The sequence below is a fragment of the Panthera onca genome, chromosome B4 (assembly GCF_046562875.1).
Source record: "Panthera onca isolate mPanOnc1 chromosome B4, mPanOnc1 haplotype 2, whole genome shotgun sequence".
NCBI lineage: Eukaryota > Metazoa > Chordata > Mammalia > Carnivora > Felidae > Panthera > Panthera onca.
Genome location: NC_138345.1, coordinates 55,720,893 through 55,746,755, shown reverse-complemented (window position 1 = coordinate 55,746,755; position 25,863 = coordinate 55,720,893). Strand labels below are relative to the sequence as shown.

The 25,863-nt window shown below is 33.3% G+C and overlaps 1 protein-coding gene and 1 pseudogene across 23 annotated transcripts in view; both read left to right on the top strand.

Annotated features, from left to right (window-relative positions):
- Positions 1–25,863, top strand: part of C2CD5 (C2 calcium dependent domain containing 5) — a 102,918-nt gene that overhangs the window by 21,960 nt on the left and 55,095 nt on the right. For 7 of the 23 annotated variants that reach the window (XM_078450031.2, XM_078450027.2, XM_078450026.2 and 4 more), the window contains exons 4-10: positions 667–838; positions 3,378–3,473; positions 5,848–6,003; positions 7,044–7,242; positions 12,841–12,965; positions 19,365–19,450; positions 25,415–25,523. In XM_078450031.2, coding sequence (XP_078306157.1) covers positions 667–838; positions 3,378–3,473; positions 5,848–6,003; positions 7,044–7,242; positions 12,841–12,965; positions 19,365–19,450; positions 25,415–25,523 — 943 coding nt within the window. Of the gene's footprint in view, positions 1–666; positions 839–3,377; positions 3,474–5,847; positions 6,004–7,043; positions 7,243–12,840; positions 12,966–13,966; positions 14,119–17,245; positions 17,438–19,364; positions 19,451–20,064; positions 20,098–25,414; positions 25,524–25,863 lie in introns of all 23 variants that reach the window. The other 16 variants (XM_078450013.2, XM_078450016.2, XM_078450012.2 and 13 more) reach the window with 5 other exon arrangements.
- LOC132694606 (leucine-rich repeat-containing protein 34 pseudogene) lies at positions 3,709–5,838 on the top strand (annotated as a pseudogene).

The window sequence follows — 25,863 nt, the reverse complement described above, 5'->3', positions numbered from 1 at the left end:
AATAATATTCAAAATATTATGCAATATCATTCATAAATTTTTAATTTTTAGAGAAGGACCTTGTTTTTTGAAAGCTAATCATCCAGTTACATTATTACATCAGTGCTATCAACAATAATTCCTTCTTAATTTTTTTTAAGCAATCTTCACACCCAGCATGGGACTCAAACTCAACCCTGAGATCGAGAGTTGCATGCTCCCCAGACTGAGCCAGCCAGGCGCCCCAGTTTTGCCTACAGTTTTACTCTGCGAAATTGTCTTTAGAATTTATGGTATCATTGTTCTCGTTATCATCCTTGCTCTCCTGTAGGTAATCTATGGAAGCTGTTTTGACATTCCTTAAGCATTTTTGCTTGACGTTATAAGCAGAGTAGTGAAACACTGAATAACTATGTAGAAAAGGAAATTAAAACCTTTTGGGTGTTAATCATCTTATGTTTGTGCCTGGAGGCAAATTGTACTTTTTTTTCTTTAGAAATTTGGCATCTTTTATAGGAGAAGGGGTTACAACTTTTGTGCAAATTAATCCCTTTACCTTTGTGCTTAGAGATCAATCTGTACTTTTTTTTTCCAGAAATAAGTAATCTTTTACATTTGTCATATGTATATATTTATGGTAATGAAGATTTTTAAATTAAGAGATTTAATTTTAAGGTATACTTTTAGGTGGACGATGAAGATTTACAAGATGAACCTCTACAGATCACAGTTCTTGACCATGACACATACAGTGCAAATGATGCCATTGGTAAAGTGTACATTGATATTGACCCTTTACTCTACAGTGAAGCTGCAACAGTCATCTCAGGGTGGTTTCCAATTTATGATACCATACATGGTAAGGAGTATATTTTAAGAAAATAAATCATAGTTTTAAAAATTTATCCTTAAACACTTTTGTGCTACACGTGGTGGTTTTAAAATATCTTTAAAAGATGTTTTCTTTAATAGTCCTAAAGTATTATTGGTAGAATTGTTATTTTTGTGAACATAATTTGAAGTAATCCCTTCTAAATATATGCAGTATAGTAAGTTAATGCATTATTTAAAAATCATCTAACATTGGTACTATTTCTGAAACATTTTCAAGTGGATAATGTTGATATTTTTCTGCTTAAAAATTCTTCAGGTTTTTTGTTGCCTAAAGCAGGGTTCTCAAAGTGTGGTCTGGGGACACCTAGGGGTCCCTGCACAGGTTCTATGAGGGAGATGAGAAGTTTTAATATGATACTTACATGTCATTTGCCATTTTTATTCTCACTTTCTTACAAGTGTACAGTGGAGTTTTCTAGAGGTTTTATGATGTATGGTGTTACCACACATTGAATGCAGAGCAGAAATGAGAATCTAACTGTATTCTATTAAGCTAGACATTATAGAAAATTACAAAAATGTAACAGTGCTATTTTACTAATTTTTTTTGGTTTTCAAAATAGTTATTTTTATAAAAATGTTTATAGTAATATTTTAAAAAATTCTCAGCTTTAATTTTAATTTTCATTCTAAATTTTAATTTTAATTATAACATGGTAAATGTTGATAGATGACCCGTGTAAATAAAATCTCTTTGAGGTCTTCGATAATTTCTAAGATTGTAAAAGTGGTCCTGTCATTAAAACGTTTGAGAACTGCCAGCCTGCAAATATACCGTTCTTTTAGAATGACAGATGGACCCGTAAAGAGCTGGCAGATGTTCCTCTCTACAGTCTAGCATCTTTCTGCCTGTTTTACATTTTTGACCTGGCAATTCCATTGATAGTAGTTTATTATAAGAAAATTAAGATGTTTGCTGAGATTTATGTAAGAGTGTGTTTATTGTGATACTTAGATCCTATTATTATTTATTAATGTTTACAATGGTAAAATGTATTGGAAAAGAGGATTTACTTAAATAAATTAGAGCATATATAGACCATGAATTATACAGCCAGAACAAAATGCGTGTTTTAAGAATACAATGGCATAAGGAAATAAAAGGATTTGTGAAATTGTAAAATTTTATAGAATTCAGATTATAAAACATTATTATAGGATGATTCCATATTTGTTTAAAAACAAAAGAATTGAATATATGTGATATCATTGGATAAATTGGCAGAATACATAATAAAATGTTTATTCTTGGATAGTTTTATTTCTGGACTGTAATCCTATTTTTCTTCTTTTCCTCTTTTACTTTTTTCTATGTAAATGTATTATCTTTGTAGTTAGGAAATAAAATCCAATCCCATAGTAAATTACCAATAAAACAAGCCACTGGAGAATTAATCTGGGCTTGGATTAAAGGCATAGCAGTATGAATGAATGAATTTTCTAAATATTTTATATTAAATACTGTTTATAATTGGTTTAATATATTTATGGACCCTTTGTTAGGAATGTAATCTCTTATTTCAGTGGGTAAATGAGCAAGTCACTCTTAGAAGGCCTTCTTCAATAAGTATGAATTTGACATGAAGTCAGGACAGTCCAGTAAAAATATTTAGTGAATGTTAAGAGATAGAGACTGGGTCATTTTTATTTATTAGGTCATGTTGAAAACCCTTATTTTTGGAATTTCTTAGCTCATTTTAACTTACTACATTCATTGAAAAGAATGAAACTTTTGTGTTAAATCAGATTCTTCCATTAGTTGTTAAGACCATTTACTCTGGGATCATAAAGATCTGACTTCTAATCCTGGCTGTACTACTTAACTAGTTATTGACACTGCAAATTATTTAACTTTTATTAAACTTTAATGTCTTCCTCTGTAACGTGAAGATGATAGTACTACGGAAATTGCCTTACTGGGTTGGTGTGAGCACTTTGAGATACTACTTATAAAGCATTTAGAATGTTATCCATGCTCACTTGTTACCTTCATCATCATCATCATCATCGTTGTCATCACTTTAAATGGGGCTCCTTTCCAGTTACACTTGATTCAAATAAGTAGAGACTTGTAATAGAAATGAAAATTCTATTCATTCTTTAGTGGATACATGTTCTTCAGAAAATGTAATAAATTACTTACAATGAACATAATTAGTAAACAAAGCATTGCTATTATGATTGATATGTTATTTTTTTAATTCTTTTTTTTTAAGTTTATTTATTTATTTTGAAAGAGAGAGAACAAGTGGGGACAGACAGAGAAGGAGACAGAGGATCTGAAGTAGGCTCTGTACTGACAGTAGAGAGCCCAATGTGGGACTCAAACACAGGAACTAGGAGATTGTGAACTGAGCTGAAGTCAGACGCCTAACTGACTAAGCCACCCAGGCACCCTGATTAATACATTATCTTTAAATCATCACTTGGCATTCATTTGCTGGATTATTTAGTTGTGCTTTATTTTGTTAACGTAGAAACTTGATTTCCTTTTGAAATTCTAGGTATCCGTGGGGAAATCAATGTAGTTGTAAAAGTAGACCTCTTCAATGATTTAAATCGATTTAGGCAGTCATCATGTGGAGTCAAATTCTTTTGCAGTAAGTAAACACATTTTATTTCTCATTTAACAGGAAACTTAACTTTTAAATATAGGAAATCAAATATTTCATAAAGCTAATGGAAAACCTATAATACTTTGGTTTTAATGCCAAAGAGAAAATTATTAATTTCTTAGAAACAATTATTGTAGCTCTGGGGACTATTTATCTGATTTTAAAGTAAATGCAATCTTTTTTTTTTTTTTTTTTTTTTTTTGAGTTCATAGAAATTTTTGTTAGAATAGTCCAGTGGGACATGAGGTATGCATGGTTATCATGCCTACGAGGTCAGAGGAGTTTGTGAGGCAGCAGGAAGGAGATCACTCTTCCTGACCCTACTCTGGCTTGTACTCCAGCCTCTACTCCAGACTCTGGAAGGAATCACATTAAACATTGCTGGTAACAGTTGCTTAATGCCAGTAGAAAGAGTGACTGGTGAAGATTTTGGGTTCTTTCCAGAATTTTAAATAACAATCCATATATTAATGAAACAACTTAATCTTGTTTACTTAAATCTTATGTTAATAAATATTGGGTCCAAAGGTGGAGAATTGATTGCTAAAGCACCACATAATAATACAACTCCGAAATATCTAAGAATGACTAGAAACAAGTTTGAAAATACAGGTAGAATGTTTTTTTTCAGGAATGCTACAAATTAATTCATCCTTAGAGAAGTGATATCCTAGTGACTGTGGTCTGGAAATGCAAAATGTGCTAGCATTTGCCACAGTCTTACCTGAAAACCAAACAACTAAGGGAATAAGCCTATACCTGCCTATACTGTATGGTGAACAGGAAGAGTCCATAGTTCATCTAGGCCACCTATTGAAAGAAAATCACTGCCTTGCTGAACTGCTTATGTGTAAGCATGATGTTCTAAAACAGGTGATTCTGTATCTGAACAGTAGCATATGCTACCTTGATGTCAGCTGATTGTCAGTAGTCAGCAGCAACATAAGGGGAGATGGACTTGTACTTTCACAATCAATGAAAAAAAATCCACACTCTCATATCTACATTTGGGGAAACAAATTTGATGAGGCTACATGTGTGACATAATTAGATTTATGCGGAATGGGCTGTCTAAAATTAGATAATAGAGATATGGAGCCATTTGTGGTGGGTGGACATGTGTATTTTGAAGACTCTAGTGGCCTTGCCAAGCATTATTATTGGACACAAACTTATGGAGAAGCTTGCAGCCACTCATCTAATGCAAATTTTACTCTTGTCCAGTAGGGCAACCTCTGAAAAACAAGCTCTGAAATAATTTTCACATATCTTCATTATTTTCACAGAGATGAATATTTTAGTGCTTATTAAGTTTTTCTTTTATGAATTAGAACAAGTAGCTCTTGTCAAATGTGAAAAAGATATGACTGACTATAATGAACTATATATAACTGTCAAAAGAAAAAGAAAAATCCATTGTTATTTTACTGTAGTATAAGACACTGTAAGATAGGAGCAGAGCACTCTAGCCAAACCTTGTGGTGCTATCCAAAATTCAGTAGGCATCTACAGTTACAGTCCCTCAAGTGCCACGTAGTATGGGCTGGCATTGGCAGATGTGGGCAGTCACAACCAGCCTCGATTCATAGGGTTGAAAACTCCTAAGTAGTTGAGTTAGCTTTAAGGCATGGATGATACCCATTTTAAGAGACTAGTTTGGTGTAGATGTTCTCAGGTTTTCCCCCCGCACCCCCCCTTTTTGTTGTTGTTGTTGTTGTTTTTGTTTGTTGGTTTTAGGTTCTCCCCTTTTTGAATCTGACTAGATCTTATTTTAAATCTAATGACATTTGAAATTCTATATATTAAATGAGTTTGTTATGTAGTATAGACTGCCGAACCAGTTGGCCATATGGCCATGGATTATTGGAAACTGCAGGGCTTTATGACTCCTCAGATTATGTCAGAAAGGTAATAGTTTGATTTTTGAGGCTGCAATATGTGTTGTACAGAACTTTTTCAAAGTACTTTGAATAAAGTGTTTTGTATTCATTATCCACTTTCTGCCTATTTTTTTAATGATTAACCAGATGACTTTAATTTTGGTTTTTTAAACTTTGTATTGAATGCTGTTTAAGGTTGTCTATAGCTGTTTTCTAAATTATAAAAATACGATTTGTTTCTACTGTGTTTGCTGTAAGAAAGATGAGAGGTCTCATTAAAGAAAATGATTATTTCTAAGAATAATATGGAACTTAGAAGACTGATTGGAAGTATAACTATTATGATTACATTGAAATTAGCACAGTAAAAGGCATTCTTGTATTATATATTCAAAAGGTAAGAACTTAGTTGTAAATTGTTTTAAATTGAATTTAATCTTGTGATAAATAGAAGCATAACAGGTAATTTCTTTTAACAGCAACATCTATTCCAAAGTGCTATAGAGCTGTAATAATTCATGGGTTTGTAGAAGAGCTTGTAGTCAATGAAGACCCAGAATATCAATGGATTGATCGAATTCGTACACCAAGGGCATCAAATGAGGCCAGACAGAGACTCATTTCTTTAATGTCAGGTATTTAAAAAAACAAAAACAAACTTTCTTACTGATTTATTTAACACTGTTACAATTTTTACTTCCTTTTGACATGCTACCTGAAAGTTAACAGTGAGGGCTATGAATTATGAATGACTGATTCCCTACCCTTGGCCCCATCTTCCTGAACATACCTGCATTGCCATTTTATAAGAGGAAGTCTGAACCAGAAGCTTGTATTTCCTTCTTAACTAGGTAGACAAAGGAATTTGTGCTCATAAAGTGGCCTGGTAGAAAGAACCCTGAGCAAGGAAGTAGGGAACTGGGTTCTAGTTTTCCTTCCTCTAGCATTTCTTTGTAGTCAGAGTTTAGGTACTCTGTCTAAAGTTTTTTGTTGCCTTTTCATAGTCCTTCTCTGACAACTTGGTGTAGCTCCCTGTATTTTTCCCTGACACTCTTACCCCATTATGTTTCTTTATTTTTCTTTGAGGAACTTGTTTACCATTTAAAATTTGTATGTATATGTAAATTTACATGGATATAAATTTACATATATATCTGACAATAAGTGTAAATATTATGTTTAATAAATATAAATATTTTATACTTACATATAATAAATTTGTTTTAAATATAAATTATAAACACCTTTATATTACATTAATATTACATATTAATGAATATACCAAACAATATTTATGAATCAGTATAAATATATTTATACCTAATATATAATGTTATAGTTACTATATTAAATAATATATCTTTTTTGTTCACCTCTGTGTTTCTAGCACTTAGAAGAAAGGAAGAATGCCAGGCACATAGTACACAACCAAAAATTATTTGGTAAATGAATGCATGAATGAGTGAATCTTAACTTGCCGCATCTGTAAAGTGCCACTAGTAATATCTTACCTCCCTGAAATGTAGGAGGTTGGAGCAGATAATCTATTAGGTTCTTTTCAAGTTCTAAAAATCTGTGATTTTTTCCAAGTCTTTTTTTATTGCTACCATATCCAGTCTTATATCATGTAATGTCAAGATCTGAAGCAGAATGAGTTTTCTTCCTTTTTTTGTAGGTGAACTGCAGAGGAAGATTGGCTTGAAAGTACTTGAAATGAGAGGAAATGCAGTTGTTGGGTACTTACAATGTTTTGATCTGGAAGGCGAATCTGGGTTAGTGGTACGCGCCATAGGAACAGCATGTACACTGGATAAACTAAGTAGCCCGGCAGCATTCCTTCCTGCATGTAATTCCCCATCCAAAGAAATGAAGGAGTAAGTATGAATCAATGAATTGTTCTTATGGAGCTTTTTATCTTTTACCTATATGCTTTCATTTGATTTGAAATATTCTAGTAGACTGGTTTAACATACATTTTTCCCTGTGGTGATTGTTTTTTCCTTTGGTGATTTTTATTAAAGGTGACATGAAAACCTGAAGGTTGAAAGTATTTAGGTGTTCCTGATATTTTATTTATACTGTTTTAATATGAAATTCAAGTTAAGTAATGTAAAACTAAACTGAGTATTCAGATCTTTAGACACCGTATATTTAAAGCTTAAAATGGGTGTTTATGGAATTTTTACTTACTCTCTGGGAAATGCTTAAAACCCAGTACTATACTTGATAATCTTACTATGCTTATTAGCAACATAGTATAGAAAGAAGTAGTATAGCAGGAAAGGTTGACCTGTGTAGGGGTCTCAAATGTAAATGTCTACAGAGACCAGATAGGTTATATATATATAAATAATTGAGTGTAATTAAATAGGGAGTACAGAGGACTGTGTAAAGCCCATGGTGACACTTTTTTTCTGTAAAAGGCTGGATAGGAAATATTTCATGCACTAGCCGTACAGTTTCTGTCTTTGTTTATCAGAAAAAAAAAGGAGTTTGTTGATTTTGATCTAAAGGAATTTAGACTCATACATTTTTAAAAAACTAAGCGTGATTCAACAAAATACTTTGGTTGGCTGGATTTGGCTTATGTGTTGTCATTTGTGTCTAAGGCAGAAGATTTTCAATTTGGTGGTGATCTACAAGGAATTTTTATTTTTATTTTTTAAGTTTTTTTTTTTTAATGTTTTTTAAATTTATTTTTGAGAGAGAAAGAGACAGCGTGCAAGCAAAGGAGGGGCAGGGAGAGAGGGAGGCACAGAATCTGAACCAGGCTCCAGGCTCTGAGCTCTCAGCATAGAACCTGATGTGGGACTCGAACTTGTGAACCACGAGATCATGACCTGAACCGAAGTCAGATGCTTAACTGACTGAGCCAGCCAGGTGCCCTAAAAGTTTCTTTAAAAAAAAAATTTTTTTTTAGTGTTTATTTATTTTTGAGACAGAGACAGAGCTTGAACAGGGAAGGGGCAGAGACAGAGGGAGACACAGAATCAGAAGCAGGCCCCAGGCTCCAAGCCGTCAGCACAGAGCGTGACGTGGGGCTCGAACTCAACTGCGAGACCATGACCTGAGCCGAAGTCAGACGCTCAACCGACTGAGCCGCCCAAGCGCCCCTAAAAGTTTCTTTTTTAAATTTATTTATTTATTTTGAGAGAGACAGAGACAGCATGAGTGGGGGAGGGGCAAAGAGGGAGGGAGAGAGAGAACCTCAAGCAGGCTCTGCACTGCACGTGAGATCATGACCTGAGCCAAAACCAAGAGTCAGATAGATGCTTAACTGACTGAGCCACCAGGTGACCCTGAGAATTTTTAAAATGAAAGTTTTCGGGCCGCCTGGTTGGCTCAGTTAAGCATCCAACTTCAGCTCAGATCATGATCTCATAGTTGGTGAGCTTGAGCCCTGCATCATGCTCTGTGCTGACAGCTCAGAGCCTGGAGCCTGCTTTGGATTCTGTGTCTCCTTCTCTCTCTCAGCCCCTTTCAGGCTCATGCTCTGTTTCTTTCTCCTTCAAAAATAAATAAACATTAAAAAATTTTTTTTTAAATGAAAGTTTTCTGTCATAATGATTGGGATGAGGAGGACGATCATGGTTGAGGACTAGAAATGGTGACTGTCCTGCACACCAAGGGACAACTCTGTACAATGAAGACTTGTTCTTTTTTTTTTTTTTTTTTTAAGTTTATTTAGAGAGAGAGAGAGAGCAAGCAGGGGCGACGTGGGGGAAGGAAGAGAGGGAGGGAGACAGAATCCCAAGCAGGCTCTGTACTGTCAGCACAGAGCCCTGTACAGGGCTTGAACTCATGAGATCATTACCTGAGCTGAAGTCACGAATCGGATGCCTAACCAACTGAACTGTTGGCGCACCTGGACTTGTTCTATCCTAAATGCCAACAGTACTTCCATTGAGAATCACTGATTTAGAGATTCTTGTAGATTAAGGATCACAAATTTTTCTTGGTAAATGACCAGAAGGTACAGGTAAATAATTTAGTCTTTGCTAAAATAACTACTCAACTTTGCTATTGTGGCATGAAAACAGCCATTGACAGTATGCAAATGAGTGAGTGTGGTTGTGTTCCAATAAAACTTGATTATTTACAGAACAGATTGCAGATTATTTACAGAACAGACCTGTAAGGTATGATTTGCTGACCCCTGCCCTATATTATCAGGGAGTCAGGATGGATTCTGTAGTCAGAAAAATCTAAATGCTTCCCAGTTTAGCAGTAGTCAAGAGAGGTTGACTAGAAAACAATTACAATCTTTTTTTTTTTTCAATTTAATTTTAGTTCCAGTATCATTAACATACAGTGTTATATTAGTTTCAGGTGTACAATATGGTGATTCAACTTTTCATTTATTTTTAATTTTTTTTTAACATTTATTTATTTTTGAGACACAGAGAGAGACAGAACGTGAGCCGGGGAGGGGCAAAGAGAGAGGGAGACACAGAGTCCGAAGCAGGCTCCAGGCTCTGAGCTGTCAGCACAGAGCCCCCACATGGGGCCCAAACCCAGGAACTGTGAGATCATGACCTGAGCCAAAGGTGGACGCTCAACCGACTGAGCCACCCAGGCACCCCTGATTCAACTTGTTTTTTAAGCAATATTTTTAAAAATGAGATTTTCCTTTTAGGCTTATTCTTTTTGTTTAATTATTTCCCTTCTGGTAGCCTTCAGTTATTTAGATTAAATTTTAGTCACAAGAGGGAGCATAGTATTATATCTATTGCCTAATTTTTTTTGGAAATCCCTTGACAAGTGAAATAATTGTTTAAAGAAAGCCACTTATATTTTTAATGTTTATTTTTGACAGAGAAAGAGGGAGAGCGAGTGAGTGAGCAGGGGATAGGCAGAGAGAGTGGGAGATACAGAATCTGAAGCAAGGTCCAGGCTCCATGCTGTCAGCACAGAGCCTGATGTGGGGCTCAGACTCACGAACCGTGAGATCATGACCTGAGCCGAAGTTGGATGTTTAACCTACTGAGCCACCCAGGCGCCCCTGTGAAATAATTGTTTTAAATAAACTGAAGAGTGAATTTGCTTTATATTCCATTTAAGATATGTCTTAGAAAGATACGAACTGCCTGCTACCACAGGTAAAGTCAAATTGCAGGTGTAACTTTTTGAGGGATTCAGGTTTTATTTTCATTTTCCACACCAAATTAAAGACCTGGGACCCTCCTTCTCTTGCCACCATCCAGTTTTATCTAAGTTGCCTGAAGGGGTCTGGCTTTGTAGCTGTGATGTCTGAAGTTTTCCTCTTTCCACTAAATTACTTAGTGGAAAGAATGCTGTATTATCTGTTGGTGTCTTAGGATGATATATTGATAGTAATGGAGTACTTTTTGCCTACATTCAGGAATAGTTCCATTAATGTAAGTCTTCTGGGATTGTGTAAGTGTTCTTATTTTCTAATTTTGTTGTAGCCATCTGCCTTAAATTGTCAAATATTCACACCATGAAGAATTTAAGTTGCTTCATTAAGATTTTCTGAAAGGCATCTTACTACCACAGTCATGCTGTTTAAAAAAAAACAAAACTAACTACTACTCAGGCTTCTTTATTTTAGCCACCTTCTTTGTATTTTTGATAATGAATCAATTTGGGTGCTAGTTGAAATTGTTTTATGATTCAACTGATTGTAATAATTATAGATGTTTAATTATAACATTGATTCTAGATAAGAATTTGATAAAAGGTAGTTTGGATTATATTCCTGTCTGAATGGATTTATTAGAAATGTCACTGAGGTATTATTGCAAGATAATCTTTCATACAAGGAGACTGATAAGAATTAGAACTCCAAGAATACAGATGGTATTTGGGATTTTAATTAGATGTCATACATTGAAACTTTTACAATGTTCATTTTATTTTATTCATTTTATTTTACCTTTATTAATGGTGTGTTCTACTTCATTGGTTTATTTTTTTCCTTTCAGATGGTTAGTGTAATGCATAATATAAATCTCTTTGATATGTCCTTGCTGAAGTATTTTGATGATAGAAAGTGCATTTAAATACAATTTACTGCTTCTCTACTTACAAAAAAAGTACTTTCTAAGAGATGTTAATTGTAATTTCTCCTCTGTACATCCCTGATTCTTAGAATTTTTAACTTCATTAGTCACTTCAACAGAGAAAGAAAAAGCAAAACCTCACTCAGTTGTTTGTATACACATAGGTCACCAATGAGATGTTTGATTTTTATCAGTTGTATTAAACACATTTTTAATTTAAACTAGTAACAAAAACAGAAACATTGTCCTATTGTAAAATCAGTGATGTTTTCAGAAAGTAGTCCGTAGACTATGTGAAAGACCTATTGTTGCCCATTAATGATAGCTCATGTTTGAACCTTGACAGACTGTGATTGTTGGGAATGTTCACCGGCCAGTAAAAAAGAAAAGGCCAGGAAGAGTTGAGCTCTTGATCTGCTTTTAATTTGAATTCTAAGAAATGAGGATATATTTTTAGAGTATATTCACATTTGATTCTTTTTCCCTCATGCATGAGTGAAGGCAGTACGTAGTGAAATAATTGCTAATATGAAGTATAGGATTCTTAGTTTAATATGCCATTCCTACCATTCAACGTAACTGTGCCCTTTTAGCAAAATTTCCTCATGAAAATGTAAATATTATATGTGAATATGTATCTGTGTATGTGAGCTAAATATATCTATACATACATATAGATATGATCTTGCAGGATGTCAGTTGATATCTTACAAAATTTCAATTCAGAATGTAGTTTAATAAATTCTGTTTAAATTTAAATAATATATTCTGTTTGACAGCTAGATAAAAATTATCTATATTGTTTTATTAATGTGTTTTGAAAAGCAATGTCCCCTTGCTTTGTTTTTTTTCCCAGTGTAACCTGTTTTTTAAGCAATATACTTGGTATGCTAAAATACTGGAATGTTTACATTTGCTTATATCCATTTAGTTCATTCATTTTTCTTTGTACTGTCATTTCTCATATTCTTAAGTACTACTATTACAGAAACAGTTCTGTTAAATTTTCTTTATGGAAAAATATAATTAATTACATCCATTCAGTTTCAGAAGTAACATAAGAACTTTATATTTGACTTTTCACTTTTATGGGTGTTTTGTCCCTAAAATACTGTGTAGTAAGTAAGCTTTATGGTGATGAAAACATTTTAAACATCTTAAAATACAAATCTTAGTCTTTTTCTTATTTAATGCCACTATTTCTGCTTGCTATTTTTCTTATTCACAGTCCTAATTATTATTATTAATGTGATCATTTAAAACTATAACTGTATCCTGTCAAGTTAGTATTTAGCTATTCTTTTTAAATTTTGACTTGTTTTTTGCATGTTGGAGATTAAAAATTCCTCTCCCCTAACTAAAGCTCCTTTGAAATTATTTTAACATAACTTTGCTATCTGTTGTATGTATTGTTTTCTTTTCTTCCGCTTTGACTACAAATTCCCTCAGGTCTCCGCTGGTTCATCCTCCAAGCCATGGATGCCGCTCGACTCACAACAGCCCAATTCACACTGCTACTGGCTCACGACTTACTCAGAACTTCTCTGTGTCTGTTCCCACTCTCATCTATACTGGTACGAGACTGCTCAGACTCCAGAGCTGGGGAAGGCAGGCCACAGGCAGCATGGCTGCCAAGGGCAGGCAGGCAGGCAGGTAGGCAGGTAGCTTAGGTTAGGCAGGTACCATCAGTCTTTTCCTTCTCCTCCTTTTCTCACTTGAAGTCCAGCTGCAGTGAAGAAATCCAGTATTTAGCCACCGCAGAGGTTCTAACTACTTGGAAATGAAAGTGTTCTTCTAGCTTCCAAAGTCTCTTCCATAGATCCTCTAAGAACCCTATTGTATGTATGTATCCTGTAAGTTTTTAGGGCAGTCCTCTAGGATTTGCCATTATTTCTGCATTTGGTTAGAAATAAAATTGATTACTGGATTCTATATGAAATAACTGGCAAGGCTTCTGATTTGCTTATTTTATTATGTATAAAACCTGTTACATAGTAGGGTCTGTTTTATTCTGTGGAAGAGAGCTTTGGAAAACAGGTAAGCAACTATTTTGTGTAAAATACAATGGTTCTGTGTAGCTGTATTCATTTTTCTCTCTGTTGTGTTTTTAGCTGTGGCACTCTTGATGCTATAGGATAAGGAAACATTTTTCTTTTGAAGATATCAGTGTGTGCAAATATAAAAACAATTGTGAATATTTGCACATACCATTTGCAGCATCATTTTTTCTTTTGTAACTTAAAAAAAGCATTGTTTATTTGAAAGTATTTTCAGTCATGTTTTTATTCTTTTTGTTTATTTCTCCTTTTAATATTTTTTACCCCTTTAGTCTGTCATCTCATGCTTCTTTGCTTTTTTACTTGGCTTATTAACTGTTCCAGTGCAGATGATTATTCCTCTGGAGAATGATGAACGGTTAAATAGCAATTGGTTGTCTTTGACCTCATACCCAGCTCCACACTTAAGAAATGACTGCTGGCCCTGCCCAATACTTTCCTGGTGTTTGGATCATGCTGCCTTCCGTCACGTCCTTTGGCACATGATTGCTTAATATTTCTCCACCTTCTTCTGGCAGGATTCCCTTCAATGAAGATCCCAATCCCAATACTCACTCATCAGGACCCTCAACCCCTCTGAAAAACCAAACTTATTCCTTTTCACCTTCCAAGTCCTACAGTCGACAGTCCTCTTCTTCTGACACAGATTTGAGTTTGACACCCAAAACTGGTAAGGCGCTTCCACCCACCTTTTTCTTTTTCTTTTATTTTTTTCAAATTTGTTTCTGTTCTTTATTAGCTTTCCATCCAAGGCTTTCCTCCTGTTTTTGGCATTTAAGTTAAAGGACAATGTGAATACTGATCATTTTCAGTTACCACCATTAAAATATGAAAATTTCATATAGTTCAGAAATTAGCTTGTTCAAAGATCTGCATTTATTGATTTAATCATAGTGTAGATACGAAGTTCAGAATTTATTTTTGCATGTAGACGTTTTTCATTTCATGCTCATATTGTGAGGAATAACATTCTAAAGCTTTTGCATAGAAAGTAACACTAGTAGCTTGCAATCCAGTTCCTCATGCAGTAGAAGCATTTTTGAATTCATTTTTCTGTTTTTCTGAACTTAATTCTAAGATTTTATTATGAAAACATTTTTGGAACAATTGAAATGGTTATATTGGAGTACATATATCTATTAACTTCTTGTTATTTAAAATGTTTGGTTTTGCTACTCTTACTCTCTAGGTTAGAAAATAGCATTTTTGCTTTACTTACTCTTACATATTTCTCAATGTATGAAGTTTATAATTTTTCCCCCTCCTATTTGTATTTTGATAAATAATTTCTGTGAGTTTTTATGAATGTTTCCTGATAAAAGATTGTTTAAAAAGTCAAATTATTACATTACTTCTTAAAGTAGAATTATTCAAATCTTTAAAACAGTATTGTTAAGAAAAGTAAAATACAAAAATTAAAAGGTTAGTAGTTAGCAATTTTTGTAAATACTATCTTTGTCTTACAGTTTTCTCCAGATTGATGAAGACATTTTATATAGTTCTTGTGTTGTTTTTATCAGTGTTAATAACCTTTTGTGTGTTAGGCAAGAGATTTATGAAATGATCCCAGATTTTATGAAAACAGTGAAAAGCAATCCAATTCCAAAACCAATGCTACTTATAAAGAAAGGGCATTAAAAAGAAAGCCTGTAGATTTAGTATCTACTTTTATAAATGTAGTCACAAAATGTGAGGAAGATAAATATGAATACCTAATTATTTGAAAAGAATAGCTTTATTTTTATATATATACGTAATATGAATAACATCTAAAAATCATAAGATACTTTATAGTAATTGATGCTGTGGATTGTGGCATCTTAACCATATTTATGCCGTAAAAACTGAACCATTCAAACTTCAGTGAAAAATTTTTATTTTTAAATAAAGGATGAGATTCAGGCCTTCAAATTCATGCCTATCAAAACAAGGAAGATTTAGATAGTATTTGAAGAATAAGTTTTCCTAAAAACATTTTTCAGGCTTTGACTGCTGGCTATTTGCGTATTCCTTGTTACTTTTTCAGTATTCTTGTTTTCATTTTTCTTTGCCATACCACAAATGAATTTTTTTTAATGTTTAATTTTGAGAGAGAGCGCTAGTGGGGGAGGGGCAGAGAGAGAAGGGACAGAGGATCTGAAACAAGCAGGCTCTCTGCTGCCGCCAACAGCAGCCAGCCGGATGTGGGCCTCAAACTCAGGAACCATGAGATCAAGACTTGAGTTTGAGTCGGACTCTCAACCGGCTGAGCCACCCAGGTGCCCCCCACAGATAAATTTTTGAAAATATTTTCTTGGTCTTTCTGTTTCCTTTTCTTTAATTCACCAAAAAGTCCAAGTATGAAAAGATTATGAAGTAAGAAATTAACTGAATCAGATTCTCTTAGCTTTCTCTTAGGCAATTGTATTATCAATGAAAACTTTATTGCATTTTATTTTCTAGCTCCAAAGCTTTAGTTTTTAAAGATTTATGTATAATAGTTATTATTCTCATATATGTTTGTATTCATCAGCTGCCTCTAAATAAATTGTTTTGCTACTGTCATATGCTATTCACTATTTTTAGTAGCATACTTATAGAACATTAGCAATTTTTAGTCTTTTGGCTTTATCATGAGTCCCTAAATATCTTTGAATATTCCTGAGGGCCATTCCAAAGGAGATCTGAAATGGCAAAATTATGATTGTTTTAAAACTTCTAAAACTATAATTGAGCATGTATTTCATGTTTCTCTGCCTTCAAATTTACCTATATACAAAATCAGTCTCTTGAGAAATAGTGGAGACAAGGTGACTAGGATTGATTTATGTAAACTGGGGAGCCAGAAATAGAATAAGTTAATAAAGCTTTAGACTGAGAAAGTTGTTTTTCTATTTGTAGTTAAAGCTATCATCTATTTTTCATGTAGGTATCATTTAAAAAAATTCATATTGATTTATTTCTATAGTTTCTAATTTTTGACATTTTACCAGGTTTTATTTTCATATTTTTTCCCAAGTACTCAACTAGTAGGAATGGAATTTTAGAATACTAGTGTTAAGATATTGATTTGACAGCTGACTCAAGCTAATTTTTTACTTAAAAAAAAAAAATCAGGCTTTTAACCATTTGTAGTTTTTGTAATCTAGAGAGTATTTGCACCTTAGGTATGAAAGTCTTTGTAAAGTGTTATGATCAGTGTTATGATCAGACTTTAGCATTTAAAATTTAGAGGAAAAAGAAAAGTAGTAACATATATCTCAAATCTGGATAGAAAGAAGCTAATGTCTATATTTTTTAAATTAATGATGGCAACTGTTTAATGTGGTCATTTGCTTTTTTTATGGATATTCAATTAAAATACTCATAAGTGATATATTTTAGTAACATTTGAAGAACTGAACTTTGCCATTTTAAATGATGTTTGTATTTGAGGCAACAAGTTTCTGGCTTTAAAAATTTATGAAGTGCACATTTTAACTTTATGCATTCTTAAGCAAAAAAAAAAAGGGTAGGTAATTTAAGTGTTTTTGAGAAATCATCTCAAAGTGATTAGAATGGCATAAAATTCTAATTTAAATCCTGATTTAAAAAATTTTAATGAATGTGGAGTTTGTAAAAGTTTTAGACTATGCCTTTTATTTATATTATGTTGGGTAGATGGTCTTGCTAATGACTTCCTATGCTTAGTGTAATTTATGTAAGCATTTTAAAATTCATTTTTACTGTTATGTTTTGCTTCATCATTGCTTTCCTTATCCTGCATTTTCTGATCATCTTCTGAATCTGCATCTTTTCTCTGCTACTTTCCTCTACAGCACCTTACCCACAGGGGCCTAGGATTTACCTGTGTCCCAGCTCCCCCTCTCTCTCTTGTGGTTCCCTTCATCTTAAAAAGTCCTGTCTCCTCCTCTCGGAGTCTAGCCTTCCCCCTCATCACTCTAGCCTTGTCAGCCCAGTTCTGAGGAAAAGTGTTTCTTTCAGTGAAGAGCTGTTCCTGGCTGCTTCTGGTAGGATCACATTATGTCAGCTTTTTAATCCCTTTATTTTAAATCACCTTTAAAATGATTAATTATTTCATATTGTAAAGAAGTATTGGGTGTTTTATACAGGGCATACTTCTTATTTTTCTTATTGGTGGACAGAGTTAAATGATTAGAATGATCGTGAGGATGTGATTGAGGATTACTTGATGGATAATTATGAATATTCTGCTGAAATTATTTTATATACTAAAAAATTATATATCTGAGGACATAGATCTGTATATTTCCAATGATTATTAGGTTCTCATTACTAGAGTTTCTGTTTTAGATGCTTTACTTTCTTTCCCTTCACACCAACTCCATTCACTTTGGACCTGCACCATCATGTTGCTAAGCCATATGGTTACATTAGTAAATTATTGTTTGAATCAGTTTAAGTCTCATTTTGGTGGTATTCTTTCATTATCCATTTTTTTCTGTCCATTGCATTAATTTTCAAATTATTCTGCTGTATTTTCTTATGTTTTGTTTATCTCTACAAGATTACATTTTATTTTATGGCTTTCAGTATGCTTCATATAAAGATCTTAGTTTCATTTCTATGTTTAGTATTGTATAGTCTCTAAAAATCATGTTTAGGTTACTAAAAGAAAAATACGTTTCTTTTTTATTTTTAAAGAACAGAATGGGACTATACACATGCTAACATTTGTTTCCTTATCCAAGAACAGCTAAAAATGTAAAGGTAAATTAGTTCCTTTTTGAAGTCATTGCAGTAAATCTGACTGTATGTATCTTCAGTTTTGAAAAGCTGGGATTGAACTGTTAATTCCAGTCTGTAGAGTATTAGTTTCTCACCTATCCCCTGCTTTCTATAATTCTTTGACCATAATTGGTCTATTGGTATTATCAAAAGAATAAAATTAAAGTAGGGAAAGAAATGAAAAATTAAGTCTTTAAAAAAATACATCTAAGAGCTTGGGAAATATTCTTTCATCCATAACTATGTACATTTGTGATGTGTCTATTATATGTCTGTGATTTTTAGTTTTTAAAAATACTTTTATGTTGGTTTTTACAAATGATTATTAAAAATTATGAATGTTAATAGTGTTTTGTCATGAACGATATATTAGGAATGGGAAGTTATCAGAAAATAGATACAACTATATTTCAAAATTGCCTAAAACTCATGCTCTTTAGAGAATTTTGGAATATTTTAAGTGAGCACAATTAGTGCTTATCCTCTCTGTATTTACTTTTAAACATTCTTTTAGTATTCTTAAATTGTTAGCATAGCGAGGGACGGTTGATCCTTGAACAACACACCCCTGGACAAGCTGACATAAACTTATAACTTCTGATTCCCCAAAGTGTAACTATTAATAGCTTATTTTTGACTGGAAGCCTTATTGATAGCATAAATAATCGATTAACACGTATTTTGTACATATGTATTATATACTGTATTCTTGCAGTGAAGTAGGCTAGAGGAAAGAGAATGTCATTAAGAAAATCATAAGGAAGAGGAAGTACATTTACAGTACTCTATTTACTGGAAAAAAATCCACGTGTAAGTGAACCTGTGCAGTTCAAACCCATGTTGTTCAAGGCTCACTGTAATTGGTAGTATCTTGGTTATTTTATATTAGAAGACTCAACTTTTCAAAGTTGACTATTATACAAAAATTCATCACATTAACATAATTAAAAAAATAAGGTTTAGAACAAATTGAGTCCAAAACCAATGGTGATCAGTATGGCTTTGACATCTTGCTTCTAAAGAAAACTTTGTGAATAAAATCGAGTAAAATACTTGCTATATGAAGTACTTTAAAGTTTGGATCATTTTAATAGATTTCGACTCATGATATTTATGAAGATGAATGCAATTGAAACTTTGTTTCTATAGCTGTTTTTTGGTTGTTATTTATGTACCGATGTTCTGTAGGAATGGGAAGTGGTAGTGCTGGAAAAGAAGGGGGGCCGTTTAAAGCTCTTTTAAGACAACAGACTCAGTCAGCACTGGAACAAAGGGTAAGAGTTGCTCAACATTCTTTATTCTTAAACTGTTAATGTGTTTTTTTAGTATGCTTCCATGCATTTTTAACTTATTTCCATAAGTTAGTTTTGATTATGTACCTATAATGTAATTTTGCAGTCCATAATTTATTTAAGGTATCAAAGTAATTTGTTTATGAATAATTACTTTTAATTTGGAATAGCTCTGTAACTTTTTTGTTTTGTCTTCCAGTCTTTTATTAGAAATAGTCTATTTGGAAATATCCATTGAATGATGAAGTCATTTCTAATTTTGCATTAAAATTATAGTATATAAAAGGAAATAGAGTTTTCTCAGAAAAAATATTTTAGTTATATTATATTAAAATAATTCTTTAATATATTAATATGTTTATATGCTAAAATAATTCTTATGGCTGGCCAATCTCTTAGGGGTAAAAAATGCACAGATTCTGTATTTCTACAGATTAACATAAACATTGTGTTTATTTGGTATGTGAATACATCTCTTTAATTATTATAAGTTTAATGTTTAGTTAACAATGTTAAATGGGAAAATGAATAGTTAAAATTTTTGGATGATTTTTCTCTTTTTATTTTTTGTTTTTTATATAAACTTCATTGCTAAGGGAGGATCGCCTCATAGGTTCTGTAGAAGGCGGGTATGTTTCTGAACATGTGTGAGAGCCTGTTTCTTGTATTGGTAGCTTTTCTAGTTTTAATCTTGATCATTTAAGTTTTATTTAAGCTTTAACAAATGTTGCCAGCTTTTTTTCTTTCCGTAATGCAATTTTTAAAAATTTATCAGCACTATGAGGCTCATTTTTTTTCTCTTTAATGCAGTGCATGATTACTTATATGTTATGTCAGTTATTTTAAGGCACAGTTCATAGCTTTCATTGTGTCTGATTTGGAAGTTATAAGCATTTATAGAATTTTCTTTTACATGTTCCATTTTTTACTAGCATTACAAAAAAAAAGATAAAACATAGTAAATACCTACAAAAGAATGCATTCTATAAAACACAGGTATTTCTTCTCTAGAGTTTAGCTTTTGAGAATAGTTTTTTTCAGATCCTATTATTACAAACAATATAACAACTTCTTTTTTAGACTTTTTTTAGACTTTCTTTCCTGTGCTGAAAGTACCTGTATGCAGTTTGCCCTTTAGACAAAGCTAGGGAAGAGGAAAGCTGAGCTAAGCAGAAGGATGAGACTTTAGCTGCACACAGTTGTTTGCTTTGTACCTATCAGGCAGCAGTTGCCTTTGAGCTACTTTCGCACCTTGCAGGCATACCAGCTACTCTCCTGCAAAAGCCCACTTAACCATTCAAACCATTTGTTAAAATCAAATATAGAAAAAGACTAGAAATACAGAGAAGAGGGTCAGAGTGAAGGTGTGCGTGTTCACTTCTCATTTTTTAGGCTAGAATGCTCTTCCTCCTCCCCCACTCCCAGTATTACACTCTCTACAGAGTTCCTTACACAAGGAGCATTTCCTGTAATTATCATTCTAGAATTCACAAGAACAGAAAAATTTGGGTTGCCTTGATGTTTGATGTGAGATTTTGCCTGTATGTTGTGCCTGTGACTTCATTATCTATATTAGGAACTTTTGAAAACACCTAGCTTTAAAAGAAAAGAAAATACTAATCAGTTAAAACTATTTTAGATTTAGTTTGGATAAAATTTATGTTTTCAAGTATGGTTTTAAACATTCTTAAAGTTTTGGACACATTAATACATGAGGCATACATTATTAGATACTCTTCATGGAATTAATGGTAAAGATGTGGGAAAACTCTAGTTTTCATTTACAACTTCGTAAAACCTGAGTTGGCAATATATTTATGTTACCTAACCCTGCAGTAGTCACTTGAGTTTAGGAAACTACCTCTCTATCCTGGGTATATAAAAAATAGGACAAGCATTATGATCTTTAGCTTTCCTGAAAAGCTATGGCTACCATTAGTATGTATGTCTTTGTTTTGGGAAAGATTTGTACAGAAGTATGAAGAATTCTCCCCATATGAGTTCAGATATGCCTTAACTCTGCCAACTTGAATACTAGATCAAATTGCACATATGATATACCATTTTTTATATTCATTTTTAAAATATTCTTTTCTACCCTTTGCCACCCTTAATAAATTGTATGGCTTTTTTTTTTTTTTCTTTAGAAACTTTGTCCAGCATCTTTTATTTAATGAGTTATTCAAGTAGCAGTTATCAAAAATAAAAATGTTATCTTTTTTCTTTCACAAAATCAGTAAAAAATAACTTGACAAGATCTTGGCGATAGGTGTCAGATTACTAGGAGATAAGATATAGAGATAAAAGTTTTATTTAGATTTAGGTTCCACCTATGAACTATTTGATGTAAAGCAAATAGATTTATTTTTCAGTATGACTCTTCTTTCACCTCTAGGAAAAATGAAGTTACTTTTCAGATGCTGGGATGTATATTTTTCTTCAGTAAAGAAACCTAGTTGACTTGGTTTAACCTAGCATTTCCGAATATAGTTTACAAGAATATTCCACTTAAAATACCTGCTAGTGAGGAACATACTTTGGGAAACATTGATATAAAGCAAACTCTTTTGATAAATTATGATCTTTGCAAAAGTTGAGTAAAATTATGCAATAAATCATAGTAGGAACCTGGCATGGGGTTTTATATCTAGAAAGTTGACCAAGGTATCTCAGGATAATAAAAAATATATTTGATAAAAAATAAATGATTTAAATGTATTTTAAGAAAAATCCTATTTAATGTTAAAAAATTATTCCTATTGTGTTTCCAGATTTTCCAACTAGCCTGTCTTTGGACACATAGTATTAAATAGATTTATACTGCATGCACTTGGCTTATGTCAAGATATCAACATATGAATTCTTACCTAGGTAGCACAAGGGAAGGCACTTTAAATATTAGGACTCTTCAGAGAAAATGTCTTCAGTGGTCTCTGAGCAGGGGAGGGGCAGAGAGAGAGGGAGACACAGAATCCGAAGCAGGCTCCAGGCTCTGAGCTGTCAGCACAGAGCCTGATGTAGGGCTCAAACTCACCAACCGTGAGATCATTACCTGAGCCGAAGTCAGATGCTTAGCTGTTAAGTCAGGCACTTCCAGGCACCCCGGAAGCTGTTCTTTTCAATGGACGAAAACCTATAAATTCATCAGGTGTTATGATAGACTAGAGATTAAAACCAGCTCCTTGCCTCACTGTTTTAATAAAAAATGACAAGAAGCCATATGATAAGATTTGTTGCTCATGTAGAGTCTAGGCCCTCTTAACTCTTACTTTAGGGTGTGGGAAAGATTATAAAGCATAATTTTAAGATACTTTGCAGAGGGCTGGCACTTTGTAACTATGCCATAGTAGTCACTGGTGATGGGGGTGGAGATGATAGGTATTTAACAGTCCTCTGTAGGTTCATCTGTAGTTCTTATGAGAGAGTTATCTAAAAATGTCATTTTGGTTCCATAACAATGCCATTTTTTTTTTTACGCCAGGTTAAATATTGGGTGTTAAAGTAGGTGTGCTGATTGGATGAATTGGGGACGTGTAGGACAGAGTTTAAATTGACAGAGTGGGTGTCCATGTCTTTGGGCAGCCGTTCCCCTACTTTTTCTGCTATGACCACCAGCTCTAGTATGATGCTTTCCCTCTTGTCCCTTTATCTGTCTTCTGGAATTTGGGAGAAGAATCAGAATCTCAAGTAGAAAAATCATTTAGGTTCATTTTTATACTTCTCTAAATTCTTCTTTGTTTTTTTGAAGTTATTTTTAAAAAATTATTTTTATTTTTATTTTTATTTTGAGAGAGAGGGCATGAGCAAGGGAGAGGCAGAAAGAGAGGGGAAGAGAGAGAATCCCAAGCAGGCTGTACCCAATATGGGGCTTGAACTCACGAACTGCGAGATCATGACCTGAGCCAAAATCAAGAGTCGGATGCTTACCCGACTCAGCCTCAGGCACCCCTTACCTAAATTCTTATATGCACATGTTTTCTAATATGTCAATTTACCTAACTTATTTCTTAGTTTTAGAAGGAAGTACAGCTTTTCATGTAGCTTATAAAAATTTTATTTCCGGTGTCTCTTGTCCAGAATATTCAAAATGTTTAAGTATAAAGATTAAATGTAAAGTGTTTTTTTTATACTTCGGCCTCAGTATTTTGAGAAAATTTAAAAACTGTGTACTTAAAGTTGAAAAACAAAAATCCTAGAGGCCTAAATACTTAAAATACTTAAATTTCTCATAGCATAAGTTTACTTATATATTTCCCATTTAAAACTTACTAAGTATTTAAAAAGTTCAATTGGAAGTAAGGAGGTATTTTGACTAAACATTTTATAATAATGTAATTGAAGTTCTCCTATCTTTTCATGGTTTTCCTTTTGCCTATCAGGTGGGCCAAACCTATCCATTTCCATAGATTGATTTTTAATTTTTTTTAATGTAGCCTAGGTTTTTCTTACCCTTGTTAATTTAAAGATTCCTTACAAATTCTGTCTGAATTTATTTCTAAATTCATGTGTGTCTATAGATATAGACACATATGTATATATGTATTTTATACTATTTCTTAATGGGTTACTGAAGTGTGCAGGACTGTTTGCCTTTGTGCTAAATGACTCCAAGTTGCTGTGCTTTGTGAATTATGCTTTGGTGAGTTTGTATTTTCCATGCTTTAAGCACTCAGTCGGTACTTGCTGCTTTTAATGTGCTTGCTTCTAGTAGTACTCTGTATCTCTTTATCTCCCAGCTTTCATTTGCTGCATTTAATCTGCTGTTGTCCAGAAAAAAAGATACTGATAGATTTTAAAATACGTTCCTATAATTGTATATTAATAATCACTGTATGTCATAGTGTGGATATGATCTATAGGGATCTCTTATGAATCAAATACATAACCTTTAGTACTTGGAACTATAACAGTTCTTTTTTGACTGTTGAGAGTTCTGGTTGGCTTATTTTCCAGTTCTAAGTTATGTTCTGAATAGCTGAGGCTACTGGTAAGTGATATCTGTTTAAGTGATCTATGTTAATCTTGTAGCCATTTGAGTTGGATACTAATTTTCCTTTTCTTGCATCCAGTTTGTGTAATATGAGATGCCTCCATATTTGGAGAGCCACTGGAGCTCCCCTTTCTTCCTGGTGCTATTTCAATGAATTTCCTTTCTCTACCATTTCTCTCTTGCCTCTGTATTGATGAGATTGAAAGATATCCCTGAGAGAGAAGGGGAGAATAAAACTTGGAAGAACTTGTGGGATTTTATTGCCTCCCTTGCTGTCATCTGCATACTTCTCCCTTTTCCTTAATATACATTTGTGAACTTAAGTTTTCTCCTGCTGCTCGTTGTTGATAGAGTAAATAATCTCACACAGTGATTCTCTGCCCACTTCAACTTGGTATTTGTCCTTCACTTTTCTGTGAATCTCTTAACCCACACTGCACATTCTCTCACTCCTCCTTCAGTCCCACATTCTTGTAGATCTCTTGCACCAGTCCTTCAGAGTCTTTACCAGTAGCCTGGAATTGGGTGTGTGTATGTCAGGAGGTGTCTGCCCCACTGCAAAGCAGACCCGAAGTAGAAGGGCAGGGGAATCCCCTCATCTCACTGTGATTTTGCATCAGTGTAAGAGATTGAGAGAAAGGAAGAATGTGTTCACATATCTCAAACTGGAACTTGGAGAACCTTTTTTTGTTTTTTCCTCATTGAGAATTGATAAGAAGAGTGTTTGGATTCTGTGTAACATGATATATATGGGAAAATGGATTAGGAACTCCAAACATCCAAGGAAACTTTTAATTACAAAGCATGAGTGAGGTATAACTGGTGGCCTTTTGTTAACGGATAGAATTCATATCTCACAATATGAATATAATCTAAAGGGGTCAGGCTTTTTAACAAGCACATTTTTTGTACTTTGCACATGGTCAGTTATATTTTTCCCCCATTCTTTCTACTAGGAATTTCCATTTTTTACCTTGACGGCATTTCCTCCTGGATTTCTCGTGCATGTTGGGGGTGTTGTTAGTGCACGTTCTGTGAAGCTTTTGGACCGCATCCACAATCCTGGTATGTTCTTTAAGAGTTTGTTTTCAGTGTTTCATTTACTTTAACTGTGGTTATTAAAATTGATTTTTATAGTTTTAAAGAATCAAATCTATCTGAAAAGAGAAATGAAAATGAAAGTATAAACTGGCACATGTTGGTTTAAGTATTTCTAGTAATCTTAATTAAAAATAATCAAATAAGTAGAAGTATATTTTAGTTGCTTTTTTATATAAAGCAAATTTTGATTCATTTTTGGCCTAGTTAACATTTTGAGGGAATCCTTAAATTAACTTCTGAGTCTGCTATTTGACCCAGACAGATAATAAATTTTTACAGTTTGACCATTGCAGCCCTTATCTTA